The following is a 13,680-nucleotide window of genomic DNA, read 5'->3' on the forward strand; positions in this document are numbered from 1 at the left end:
ATATTCACCAGTACTATTTATAACATGCCATGTACAGTAACTCAGATGCATGATACTAAACAATCTGACAAACATTTTTTGGTTTATTCAGTATATATCATGAACTACCAATTGGCTTTTGTCAGTCAGAGCGACAAATTTCCGGAGATATTTTTTGTTTCTGCGGGATTAACCAAATCAGAATAACTTATCCCCCTGAATGCAAACTCCCACCTGTGGTAATAAAAACAATGCATACATATGCATCATCTATACGAAGTAAACTTTAGGGGAATATTATGGTGAATTTATTCTGTGAAGCAAAGCAAGCTTCTTTCTTGAAGAAGTGTAGCTAAGTACAAATGATACTGAAGTTCATCTTGAATTATTGAGGGAAAAAAGGAACTGAAGATTCATGTTGCACTTCATAATGTCTGTATTTGATTCCCCAAAACAAATTTAACAGATTGTTTTATTTTATTCTTTTCATCGTCAGGATTGGTTTTCTATTCACCGCGGTTGTCACTGGCATATTTGGTTTTCTCAGTGCTTTGTCACCTAACTACATGTGCCTATTAACCCTCCGCTTTATTGTCGGTATGGGATTGGGTGCTGGTCATGTTCTTGGTACTTGGTTCCTAGAGTTTGTTCCTGCTGCAAACAGGGGTACTTGGGTGGTTGTCTTCCATTGTACCTGGAGTTTTGGAACAATCCTTCAGGCTCTTATTGCATGGGTATTTTTTTTAATTTCCCTGCCCTTTAGTGCCCAATTATCAGTTTGCTGTCAATTTACAATTTCACATATTTGTCAGTCTACACTATTTATTAGTGTTATTCTAGGTTTTATTCTTTTAATATTATAAGCAGGAAAGTATCCTAGAGAATAACTATTTAACAGTAAAAGGGTGACTTGTTTAATAGTAATCCTAGCCTCCTGGATCTTAACAGTAATGTTTAATGTGCCGTATAGTACACTTCAGAATGTTTTCCATGTATTTTCTCTGTTAGTTAAAAGTTATTTCCCATCATTAAGAATCAGCACTTTAACCAGAGGAGACACAAATATGGTTGGAAATTGGAACTACTCAAGACATCTATGCTTATTGCAGGCTATCATGCCAGTACTTGGATGGAGGTGGTTGATAGCGTTGTCTTCCACACCATGTTTCATTCTGCTTATTTTCTACGGTATAACGCCTGAATCACCACGGTACCTCTGCTCAAGAGGTAGAACAGCTGATGCTCAATTTATTTTGGAGAGAATATCAATAATGAACAACATGGCCCTGCCCTCTGGCATCTTAATAGTTGCCCCACAAAGAAGGTCTGATGATGTTGTTGGTGCGGAGACAATAGTACCACTGATTCTTTCACAAGATAGTGCTGCAACTGACGTTTGCATGAGCTCCTCTATATCCAGATCTATTAATGCATTCCGTACACTTGTGTCACGAAGCCTGATTAGATCTACACTTCTTCTTTGGTTTGTCTACTTTGCATTTTGTTTTGCTTACTATGGTATAGTATTGCTAACATCGGAACTAAGCAATGGTCCAAGGAGATGTGGACCTGTTGGAATGCATTTGTGGCAGCAAAATGATGCCAGACTCTACAGAGATGTCCTGGTGACAAGTATTGCAGGTAAGTGCGTAAAAAGCTTCTGACAAATAGCCAATTATTATCTTAAATCTTGTATTCATTTTTTTATCTATCTATTTCTACCATTGATTCACCGAGTTTGGTTAACAAATGTGATCATAGACCTTGCTGTCACAGCTCATTTGCATGCACAGACAAGTGTATACAATTAGATATCAATAAGGACAGACCCAGTGCATAGAAGCTCCCACACAAGGTGGGGTCTGGGGAGGGATTATAGGAACCTAGTCTTACCCCTGCAAAGTGCAATGCAGAGAGGCTGGTTCGAACCCAGGACCTCTTGGCACAAGTGGGGAGGACTTCACCACTGCGCCAGGCCTGCCCTCATACAATTAGATATCAATGAGTAATCTAAAAAATAGTAGATATTCGAGGGGGTGGGAGATAGAGTATTGCTCTTGATTTGGAAATGTCTTCGTCCTATACCTGTTTAATCTCTGAATGTTTGGATTAAAAACTGGTTTCAGGATTACTGGAACAATACCATTTCCTAAATCAATAAGATTTGTTAATTAAATAGCTAAAGCTTTGGTTTATTCCATGACAGAATTTCCTGGTCTGATTTTGGCGGCTCTATTGGTTGATAAAGTTGGTCGCAAACTGTCAATGGGAGCGTTTGCTTTTCTGTGCCTTCTTTCCGTCGCACCACTTGCTGCACCTCTAGAAGAAGGTTTAGCAACCGTCCTTCTATTCAGTGCCCGGACTTGTATCACAGGAAGTTATGCTGTTCTCTATATTTACGGCCCTGAGGTTAGTACATATATCTGTAGTATCATTGTATATGATGATATGTTAACTTATGTGATCACCAACTGGTAATCCATGCTTGAAAATTGAAATTGCAATGTCACTGTCTACGAGCAAACAAGGGACATAATTTAGCTAGTAGCCAAGTACAAGTTTCTCATTTTTTTAAAGATATAATGACACGAAATAGTTGCAACCAATTTTCATATTCCCCATGACTTTCCATCGTATCTTTATATTTGTTAAATCTTCTCCTATATTGATTATATTTGGACTATGTGATACAGTACCAAGAAGGATAAAGAACTCCGGTAATGAGAACAACTCCGCATCCATTTCAACATAAAAAGCTGCAATGTAGTGACGCATCTCCATAACATTAGAAATAGGTCAATAGTACTTCACTTTAAGTGATCATGAGTCATGATGCGTTCTGGCGCTAATCTGACACAGTTAGCACTCACTAGTCAGAAATACATAGAAATGTGCAATGTAGAACACAACTGGCAAACACTTATTCCTTGCATATTACTCTTGTCCAGATCTACCCTTCATCATGTCGAAACACCGGAGTGGGAGTCGCGACTTCTCTTGGCCGGATAGGTGGCATGATTGCCCCACTCATAGCTGTAGGATTGTTAGAGAGCTGTCATCAGAAAGAAGCTGTGTTTGTCTTCGATCTTGTACTCTTTCTTGCAGCAGTTGCCTGCGCCCTGTTCCCTCTAGAGACCAAGGGCTGCCAGATTCAGTAAGATCTCAGGCTCCACAATTCCCATGGATGGACAGTTGTATACCCACCCATCAGATTAGATTACAGCTACCATACAAGTACATTTGCCAGGAAGCATCATCTTGCCCCTGCTTTAGAGCGCAATTATTGTACAAATACTTCTGAAATAAATGAAATGGAAATCATCCAACTTCTCACCGCTCATTCAATCAATATGTCAAATCCTGGTTCATAGCAGTTCTCCTTTCTGTCAAATTATGACACGATTTTCTGGAAGTCGCCTCGCTGCAAAATTTCTGGAAGTTGAAACTCCAATTACATGTAAGTGCACTCCTGAGCATACTGTATGTTGTCATGCTTGTCTTGTTATAGGAGATGTTTGATTCCTCATGTAAAATCCTTACCTGTTGGCGAACCATGTAATATCTGGCATGAGCATGAATGTATACCAATGTTTGATGAGTCATTTCAGATTCTCATTGATATGATTTGTTAATTTTGAAGAAAAAGGCACCCAGCCCTGGCTCCATTTTGTCGTTCTTCACATCCCACGCGGAGGTCAGCGGGTACTACCTCAGCAGAAACAAACATAAACGAAAAGGAAGTCTAGGGCTAAATGTCCACAACAACAAAATGACAACCAAAAGGGAAACACCTCAACACCAAAGCAGTCTTTATTTTCACCACATTCCGAAGCATTTTTGTTCGGTTCTGCATCTTCAGCGATCCAGGAAAGCATCAGGTTTTTCTTTCTCGCTCGTAATGAGGGCACTCAAAAGCTGAGTATTTAACAAAAAAAAAAACACTCGTCCAACTGGACTACCACTTTACAATTTTTCGTGCAGAACTATCAAATGGGTTCTAATTTTTGGCTAAAAACTACCAACTCTTGTTAGTTACCGGTTCGGGTTGTTTAAGCCGGATTATGACAGGCGTTACTAGAAAAAAGCTGGATTATGACAGGCCTGCCCAACCCAGGGTGGCACAAAATGTCAACTCCATTAACTTTGACCATTATATTTGTCGTTATTACAGGTGGGACTCAGTCATCAACGTCAACCCTCTTCTCCCTTAAGACTATTTTTTCTTCAGACATTTTCTCGAGTAGCTTGTATGCGTGCCAGAGCACGAGCTACTCGTCCTCAGCCGCCTGCCACCGGTGTAGTGGATCCGCGCGAGGCACCTGTCAGAGGAGAGAGGAACTAAGGAAGGGCGCATGAGGATCAGGCTCGTGTTGTTGCCTCAGTTGTCCAACATGTTGAACAACCCCATAGCCTGCAACGGCACCTGACACAAATTTTGTAACCTTTTGTTCCCATTGTCTGAACAAAATTTGATTCTATGATACTTTTTGAAATTTCATTTTTTTGAGAAAGTGTACATTTTAAAAAAAATGTGAGTAATTTTGAAATAGTGAATGCGTTTTTAAAAATACATTTTTTAAAACTTACATTTTTTTTGATTTTTTGAACATTTATTGAAAACTTCAAATAAATTTTGATATTCTTAATAATTTTTAATTTCTGGGAAAAGGAAACAAAGAATATTGTTTGAATATTTAAAACTTTCAAATAGTTTTGTTTTTTAATTTTGAGAACATTTTTTCAAATCTGAATAATGTATAATTTTTTGAACAATTTTAGAAATCATGAATATTTTTTGAGTTTTGAGAACATATTTGGAAATACCGATCATTTTTATTATTGGGAACATTTTTTTAGTAAGTTCGTGAATATATGAAAAGCAAAAAAAAATTGAAGAAAAGGAAACGAAAAAAGAACAGCGCAGTACAACAACTGAATGGGCCGGTCCAGTTCGCTCAGAAAAGCCGCAAAAAACCAGACGCAAAGCGCACCCCGTCTTCCAAAATCTCCCAAACGCAAAGGGCGACGCGATCGACCCACCCCACCGTAGCCAACCCTAGCCGCGGGCGGTCCCAGCCATAGCCACCGCGGTACCCGGCCTCCGCCTCACCGCGTCGCGAACCACCGGTTGGCTTCGACCACCGCCCCGCCGCCGCCCCAAGCATCCAAGCACGCTGCGCAACCGCGAGCTAGCGAGGGTTGTATTTGGGTGAGTAGCTGCTGCCTTTCGCCGGCCTGTTTTCCGGTACGATGTTGTTAGCCTGACGCCTGCGTTGTTGGGTTTTGAGCACTTCCGCACCGATTTCTTCTGGTGAATTACGTTTGGCGGCAATTCCCCTTGGGATGAATTCCTCTGACAACAAAATGTCGAGAAGTGGATGCAATGTTCCGTGACAAACCAAATGCTGTAGTATACAGTATTGGTCCTCCAGACTGATCATGTGGGGAATTTACTACATTGGGCACCCATAATTTGCAGACCATTTTTAGCAGCCAGTGCAGTCACATAACCTGAATATTCTAGGGAAACCACCCAATGCAGCTAACCCGACAAATATTACTAACTGAGCTACTTACTCAGCAATCAACTGTTTTTTAAGGCTTTCCTGAAGTCCTGTTAAGCTCTCAGCTATTGTGACCCAGAGTCCCTGAGTATTCTGTTTGGTTAATCACCAAAAGCAGCCTTAGTAATTTTTGGTTATGACCAAAATCTTGGCTTTTGCTTGGATGGCTGCCAAAATTTTGGCATGCTCGTTCTCCATAGCCAACTCTAGTCCATTTTTCTTGCCAACATTAGCCAAAAAATGGGCAACCAAAACTTTAGCCAAAATAGTGGTACTAAATGTTTGGTGCGGTTGGCTTGAGCTCAAATCAGACATATACTACCCAAGGTACTACCGTCTCTCCCCTAGCAAATCCAACTCATTAGCAACTTAGTATATGAGATTAGATATTGGCGTTGTCTCCTTGTTGTAAATTCTAATAACTTCTAGCCATCCCATTCTCTTCACTAGGATAGGATTCCAATTTTTATTTATCCACATCACTACATTGTTAGATTTGGCGCAGTGGCAGTCTATCAAGCCTGCAGTAGCAGTCAAGTTAAAAAAAATGGAAGAGTTGGAATCAGAAAGAATAGTGTGGTAAAGTTTAAGATAGGGAGAGTTTTGTTCACCTAAGTCCATTCTAAATGGCTGCAGCTGTGCTGCCTGCATCTTGTTTGGATCAATCGATGAATAATCAAAGCTCTTGGTAAGCCTCGTAGCCTCTTCCACCTCTGGGATGAGAACATGCTGGCTGTTACACTAGGGCGAGTCCCCTATCCTTTGTTATTGGACTCTCATCTGCCCAAGCACATAACTCTGTACTTCAGCACTATTTTGCTTCCTTCTTTACTTGATTCCCCAACTTGGAGCCTGAAATGCCTGTGCACCTCATCGTCGACTGCCCCGATCACGAAAAGTGTCTGGTCCGATATGGTCTGAGCAGCCAGACCCCTCTGCTGCAGCCTGGTGGGAATTTGTCTTGAACTCGCTTGACTGGCTTCATATTCAAAATGTTGCGTTTGTTTGCTGGCATATTTGGAAGGAGAGGTGCAGGCGTATCTTTGACCAGACCACCTGCTCTGAAGCTCAGCTAGTCGAGAAGATCAAGCATGATTATCCTTGCTGCGTGGCTTAGCTTTATTTGGGATGGAACTGTGCATGGCGATGAGCCCTTGGTTTGCGAGTAATCTTCTTTGATCCTTTATTTGGGATGGAACTGTGCATGGCGATGAGCCCTTGGTTTGCGAGTAATCTTCTTTGATCCTTTTTTTCTCTCACCTGGGGCTCCAGGTGCTTATTTGTTCTCTGTAACAATTATTATTGTCCTCTGAAATGAATCAGCAGTACCCCTGCCTTCTTAAAAAATCCCCCAACTTGGACTAGTCCACTTCGTTTGAGGAAGAAGAATTTGAGGGAGTACAATGCCGAATCTATTTTCATTGAAAGTAGAAGAGGCAGCACCTAGTTATTCCTTTTGGAATCCATTTGAGATACTCATCACTTGTTTCACAGACATCTAAAACCCTGGCAAATCAACTGAACTTTGTAAGTGAAGTGTGAGGCCGGATGGATGTAATAATTTTTTAACTTTGAGTCTTCACTAGAAGGTATCCCCAGGGCCCTATTGTATAATCTAAAGGCTTAGGATGCAGTTGCCATCCTTGTAAAATCTGGGATAAAATCTAAAGATGTACTTCCGATTTTCCTCTTCTACCATTAACATTTGAAATTCCAACTATTATGTATTAAGAGTAACAAATAAGAAAATTCTAGCATTTGTAAGAAATCAAGTTATCGGATTTTTCACTTTTTCGCGGTGTGCTTGAAATTTTATTCATAAGTAGTCCATGAAGTACATCTAGCATAAATAAAATCTATATGTTGTGACTTTTATTAGTTTCAGTGCATGGTGATTGCACCCTAGCCTTTGGTGCATACAGTATGCACCCAGTATCCCCTAGGAGTGCATTATATACATTCTGGAGGTGTTAATAGTGTTGTGTAATGATAAATGGAGAACAATTTAATTCTGCATGTTATTGAACTGTTGAATTGCTGTTTAATTGATAGATGCTGCTGAGTGCAGGATGGACACCAAACGTGGGAGGAGCCGCAGTCCAGTGGAAATCAAGGATGGCCACTCTAAGGGGAGTGAGAATGGAAGGAAAGACAACTCAGCTCTACAGAATGACTCTAACCATGCCAGACCAGGCAGAGGTCATGAATTTGGTAGGCATTCTGATAGGCATTCCTATGGAGCACCTCGTGAATCCAGGAGGCATGATGATTATAGGAGGTATCATAATAAGCGAGCTGATGATAATGACAGGAGCCATTCTAGAACTTCTCGGTCAGATCGGGAATCAAGGGCTGACACTTACTATTATCCTTCAAAGCGTGATGACACATCTGATAGATCACATGGTGATTGGAGAAATGTTGACAGCAAGTATGGCGGCAAATCTGTCAAGGGAGAGCAGAGGACTAAGAATCAGGAAAAACATGGGCCCCCACGTGAATACCCTAGACATGATGGCACAGAGTATGACAAAGATGCTGATTTAAGAAAGGAAACCAACTCTACCAGAAGGCATCCAGAAGAAAAGGAAAGTAAAAACAAGGAGAAGTTCAAGCAGGAGGATGCTCTAAAGAAGAGAAGCGGCAAGGAAATTGAGAAAAGCAGCTGTGCAGCAGAACCTGAGCTAGAAACTAGGGAGAAGAGAAGAAGCTTATTCAGTTCTGTTGGTCCAGGTGTTGAAAATGCACAGCACATGGAAATGGATACCTCAGGAGGTTGGTTAATATATATTTTTGTTTTCCTTGTTATTAATTCTGAACACACCGCTGCACTATTCTATTATTAAGATGAGATTATGGACTTCTTGACCTTAAACAAAATTTTGGTTAATTCTGCATCAGGAAATAAAGACGAAACCATGAATGATCTGAACGCTGCAAAAGTTGTAGCAATGAAAGCTGCTGAATCAGGTGAGTTGCCTCAGTTTGTTGTCAATATTTTTTTCTTCCATCGTTGCATTATCTCAAGGATTTATGTCCTCATTAGCTGCTTTAGTTTCTTCTGTGTTTTTTTCTAAAATTTGATGGAGGCACCTATTAAAGATGCGGCTTTGTGCGATGGGTATAGTATATTTGTTGGACTGAACTTCTCCCTGATAGCACAAGAATTTTGGTTCCATGATGGTCCAATTGTATGACTACGATGTTAATCTCTTCCATGACAGATCAGAGCTATGCAATGTTTTGCATGATTGACCCCTCCTTACATGCTCAATTGCAGTGAAGAAGAACATTCTAGGATTTGGGGTTGGAACCGGGCGGTTATCCCTTGACCAGAAGAAAAAGCTGCTTTGGGGCAATAAAAAGAGTAACCCTACAGAGGTATATCATGGATAGCATCTATTTGTTATTTTGCCTCTTTCCTTCCATTATTCCTGCATTACCATACTTTGGCTTCATATTTTTTACCTTCATTCTAATGCCTCAGACAAGCACTCACTGGGATTCGAATCTGTTTTCTGATCGGGAACGCCAAGAGAAATTCAACAAACTCATGGTAATTCCTTGAAGATGTATAATTTTATTATAAAATTCTGACCTGAATTCAGCTGAGCAACAACAATTACTCTGTGATGCACTAACACTTTCTTAGAGCCTGAGGGTGCCTTGGTGGCTATGGCCTATTGTAGGGTGTGAAGAGCAATGCCTCTGCCTCGGTTCAAGAGAACAAGGCCGTCAACAAGGGGGAGGGTCCAGTGGAAGTCAAGAAACAGGAGGAGCTCGACACCGACCTGGAGAAACTCTACGTAGCAGGCCTGCGCCGGAGAGATGGCCGGACTGTTGGCCTCGGCCTGTAGGGAACTCTGGATGTGAGTGTGGCAGCACCCAAGATCTGAAGTGCCTGTTATGTAGTACACAGTTCATTGGCTCTTTTATCCTTGCATGTGGAAATTTGACTGTCAGTTTTGCATTAAAAACTGTAGAAGTGGGTTGTTATGATCATCTTGTGGCTCATGAACATCTATTATGTCTGATTGACACTTCTATAGTGTGCTGGCATAACTTGTCGCCCTGGAGGACTTTTGCACTTGGATTTGTGCTTTGCTTGCCCTTTGACCATAAACACGACAGTGTGTACTAGAGCATCTCCAACAGTTGATGCAAAATAGGGCATCCAGAAAAAAAAGGCAGGAGAGAGAGAGAGAGAAGGTTTTAGGTCATCTGAAAATTTTCTGCCATAACATTTTCTGACGAACCAAATCTTTCAAATTGTACATGTGATAGAATCTTGGTAGTGATAAAGATATCCATTGGCTAATAATACTCGAATGTGTCACATCTCTACCATCGGATTGGTTTCATTCAACAGTAAATATTCAAAGTCATTCAAGCGACTAAGAGAATGTCGTCTTCCCTACCACTGTAAACAACTGCCTTGAGCAAATTCTTGTTTACAATAACTACATGCAAGTTGACCGAATTTGCAATTTTGGTAAGTTGATATTGCGAGAGGAGGAATGGTTGGAGGAAGAAGAAAGACGGACATCCATTGGTTCTTAACCTTATAGCCCAGAAAATTGACTTAACCAAAACAAAATTTTCAGACCACTTACATATAGCCGGCCCTTTTTCTGAAGCCAGATGGCATAAGCAAAGATGCTGAGGAGGAATGGCAGCGTTTGAAAGGAAGGAAAACTAATCGGGTTACGAGGCCAACAGTTGACGGCCGTCTAATCTCAGCAAACGCGCTTGATTCTCTTGTCGGCCGTCTCCCGTCTGGGATGACGCTTACGCGGTCCAAAGATGAGTGGTTGATATTCCAGCACACAAGCAAAACGAAGACTCGCTGCTTCTTCCCCGTTTGATCACTCCCTCTGCGCGCCGAACCCCGGAGCCCTCCTCCTCGCCGCCGCAGCGGAGCGGTTCCCAGACCTGGAATTTCGCTGGGTGAGTTTTTAGATTCGTCGCCTATAAGATCTTACCATGCTCACCCCGTCTTTTTATCTAGTCTAGTCTAGGAATACATATTTTTCTCGCTTCCGTAGTCCGGTTTGGATCTGCTGCTAGTGCTAGCTAGCTACCTGCCGATTTTATAGTCGCTTGCAGTAAGCTGTACTGCAAGAACGAAGGAAATTTTCAGACACCCCCTGCATTTGCATGATTAGCTAATTCCCTCACCAAAAGAGGATCAGATTCGTTCCTCGTGTTATCCTTACCAATCAGACTTTAGATCCTAAAATGAAACCGGCCTACATAACCTGTGTCATCTGACTGCCCCCTGTTGCATCTACTTACTGACCGCGGGTTTGTTTGTACCAGCTACCAAATGAGCCTGCGTATGCCATCTCGTGGATAAAATTCGGTCTGGCAGAAGCTTAGAAACAGTATGGATCGGTGGTACTTCTTTCTGCACAGCATAGGAGCTTAGAGCAACTCCAATGGGGCGACCCAAACGGACGGCGCATTTGTCCGCTTTTTGTCCGTTTGGGTCGGTCGCCCGCCCGCCGTCCGTCCAGTTTTGCATTTGGGTCGGCAATGCGCCCAACGCGCCGACCCATTTCATGTCCGCATTCAACTTTTAAATAAAAAAGGCCCGCGGACGATCATGCCAGCGGCCATGTCTCATGCCGGCACCATGCCAGCGTCGGCATAGAATGCCGGCTTCAGAAAACACCACAGTTCATGCTGGCGCACTTGCCAGCCGGCCGGCACACATGCCAGCACACAAAAAAATGGTGGGACTTGAGTTCGACCACGCCATCGCGGCTCCCGTGGTCATGCCGGCACACTTGCCGACATACAAAAAAGATGGCCCCTCGACGTCATAGATCACTCGTCGTCGAACTTGAGCATGTCAGCCTGCATCTTCTCGAACCACGGCCTCTTCCTTGGCAACAAGGCGTTGAGATCCACCTTCATGATCTCCACCCCGGTCATCATGCTTGCAAGAGCCACTTCTTTCGCCTTTGTCTTGGCGTTGGCGGCCTCAATCTCTAGCATCTTGGCTTGCTTCTCCGCCTCGAGCTCGAACATCTTGGCTTGCTTCTCGGCGTCAAGATCAAGCCTCCTCCTTTGGATCTCCATGAAAGCATCCATTTGCTCCGCCTTGAAAGCCGGTGCTCCTCCTCTCTTGAGTCCTTCTTATTCATCATGCCGTCCACGCTTGCGATCAAGGCGTTGGTGGCCGCATCTCGCTTGTCCTCCTTCTTGGAGTTGGTCTTCCCCCGCGGCCATGCCGGCTCGCCCTCCCCAACATCCTCCACGGCGCCCTTCCCCCCACGTGCCTTGAGCGCGACATATTGTGCCTTGAACTTCTCTTCGTCCTTGATGACCCGATAGCAATGGGAGAGGTTGAAGCACTTGCCATTGTGTTGAACCTTGAATGCCTCCAAAGCTTGAAATGCCTATAAAATGTTTCCATGCAAGCATATGGGCAAGTGATAGCAAAATGAAGACGTAAAAGGATGATCTTGATGGCACAAAAGAGGGCGGCTTGCTTGCTATCATACCATGTCTTGCACGCCGATGCCGCTCACGGGGCGGGCCTTGACGCTCTCAAGGGTGGCGCAAAACTTGTTGCACTCTTGTTGGATCACCCTCCACCGCTTGGAAATGGAGACCCACCCGCGCGTGCTCACAAATTGATAGGGTGGAAACTTCTTGCGCTCATGAAACTCGCGGTGCACACGAGTCCAAAAGGTTGAATGCTTTTGCTCGGCGCCCGTCTTTGGGTCTTGTCCAATGTCTCGCCAACACTCGCAAAGAAGCTTGTCCTCGGCAGCTGTGTACGCCTTCGTGCGCTTCCTCTTGCGCTTCGGCTTAGGACCGGCGGTTTGGTTGGCGAGCTCGTCCTCGAACAAAGGCTCCACTTCAATGTTGCACTCGTCCTCTTCCTCTAGCCCATAGTCGTCCGGGAACTCGTGGTCGAGGGGGAATCCGTCCAGGTCGATGCCGACCTAATCACGCATGAAGGCCGCCTGATGGGGATCATAGCCAGCGGCCGGCGTGAACGCCCCGCGGCCGTCCTGGCTTTGCGTCTCCTCGGGATCGTCGCCGGCGCCCGGCGCACCACCCTCGAAGATGAGGTGTTGCATGTAGTCCTCGTCGACGGCGGACGACATTTCCTCGAACAGGTTACGGGCGTCCAGGAGACCGCCGGCCGGCGTCTGTCGCGCGCGTTTCCTCGTGCCGCCGGACGACGAGCCACCGACCACCGGGGTGGCGTTGAGGTCGATGGGCGCGGGCGCGGGCGTGGAAGGCGCGACCACGCTCACGTCGGGTGAGCACTCCCCAGAGAGGCGGGAGGCCTGCGGGTAGACGTGGAAGCCGGGGACCGGGTTGCAAGCCGATGCGCGGGGTGAGTCGGGCATCACCATCCGAGGAAACGCTGACGAGCCGGTGCTGGCCGCGGCGACGGCGGCTTGGGCGAGGTTGTGCTGGCTAGGGTTTACCCCAAGCATGCAGAGCGCCTGCCTCATTGCCGCGGCGACGCGGGCGTTGGTGAACTCCTGCTGCGCGGCGGCGGCGGCGGCCTGCGCAGCGGCCTCATCCCTCGCGTCCGCGGCGTGCCTCCGGCCCTTCCTCTTAGCCGACTCCCTTGCCCGCTGTTCGGGCGTCAGCGCCTTCTTCGGCTTGGTCACCGCGGCGGTCTTGCGCGGGGCACGAGGCTTGCCTTTCCCGGAGGGGGCGACGCCGCCGGACGAGGCGAGGGAGGCGAGGCCGGCGGCGGCGTCGAGGTCGAGGTCGATGGCGTCCTCCATGGCTGGTTGGGGGGCGGGGGCGCGCGCGGGCGGGAGCGTTTTTGGGGAAAATGGGGGGAAATGGTGGTGGCTGCCACCGATAAGCGGGCCCGGGGAGAGGAGTAGGCGCGCGCGCGTCCGTCTCGTGTCCGCGCCGATGCAAATCCGGCTCAAAATTGGGCCTGGAATGGGTCGCCCGCGGATGAAAAACGGACGCGGGCGGACGAAATGGGTCGCCCCATTGGAGTGCTCTTATATATTTATACTCCCTCCGTCCCCTAATATAAGATCGTTTTTGACACTAGTACGTCCTAGATAAGTTATCAATGAGAAATATGTAGTACACTCAAATTGGAAGAATGTCTTTTCTTTCTGCACCAACAAGACTTTATCACAGC

The 13,680-nt window shown here is 45.2% G+C and overlaps 3 protein-coding genes across 4 annotated transcripts in view; all 3 read left to right on the plus strand.

Moving 5' to 3' along the window:
* Window positions 1–3,324, plus strand: part of LOC119354062 (organic cation/carnitine transporter 7-like) — a 4,263-nt gene extending 939 nt beyond the window's left edge. Inside the window, exons 2-5 of the mRNA XM_037620762.1 lie at window positions 476–713; window positions 1,089–1,620; window positions 2,186–2,388; window positions 2,928–3,324. Of these exons, the coding sequence (XP_037476659.1) occupies window positions 476–713; window positions 1,089–1,620; window positions 2,186–2,388; window positions 2,928–3,137 (1,183 nt within the window). The 3' untranslated portion in view covers window positions 3,138–3,324. The remainder of the gene's footprint in view (window positions 1–475; window positions 714–1,088; window positions 1,621–2,185; window positions 2,389–2,927) is intronic.
* A 1,660-nt stretch (window positions 3,325–4,984) lies between these two features.
* LOC119354063 (uncharacterized protein DDB_G0286299-like) lies at window positions 4,985–9,790 on the plus strand. 2 transcript variants are annotated; one of them, XM_037620763.1, is made up of 6 exons: window positions 4,985–5,188; window positions 7,612–8,318; window positions 8,445–8,513; window positions 8,824–8,924; window positions 9,031–9,099; window positions 9,196–9,790. In XM_037620763.1, exons 2-6 carry the CDS (start codon window positions 7,613–7,615, stop codon window positions 9,682–9,684), a joined length of 1,434 nt encoding a protein of 477 aa, XP_037476660.1. In that variant the 5' UTR covers window positions 4,985–5,188; window position 7,612; the 3' UTR covers window positions 9,685–9,790. The 2 variants fall into 2 exon arrangements, with proteins under 2 accessions (XP_037476660.1, XP_037476661.1); XM_037620764.1 differs by having other exon boundaries at window positions 9,233–9,541.
* A 414-nt stretch (window positions 9,791–10,204) lies between these two features.
* The window catches only part of LOC119354064 (disease resistance protein RPM1-like), an 8,203-nt gene continuing 4,727 nt past the window's right edge, over window positions 10,205–13,680 (plus strand). Inside the window, exon 1 of the mRNA XM_037620765.1 lies at window positions 10,205–10,490. The gene's annotated coding sequence lies outside the window, so the exon portion shown is untranslated. The remainder of the gene's footprint in view (window positions 10,491–13,680) is intronic.

Source organism: Triticum dicoccoides, chromosome 2A, assembly GCF_002162155.2.
Source record: "Triticum dicoccoides isolate Atlit2015 ecotype Zavitan chromosome 2A, WEW_v2.0, whole genome shotgun sequence".
Taxonomy (NCBI): domain Eukaryota; kingdom Viridiplantae; phylum Streptophyta; class Magnoliopsida; order Poales; family Poaceae; genus Triticum; species Triticum dicoccoides.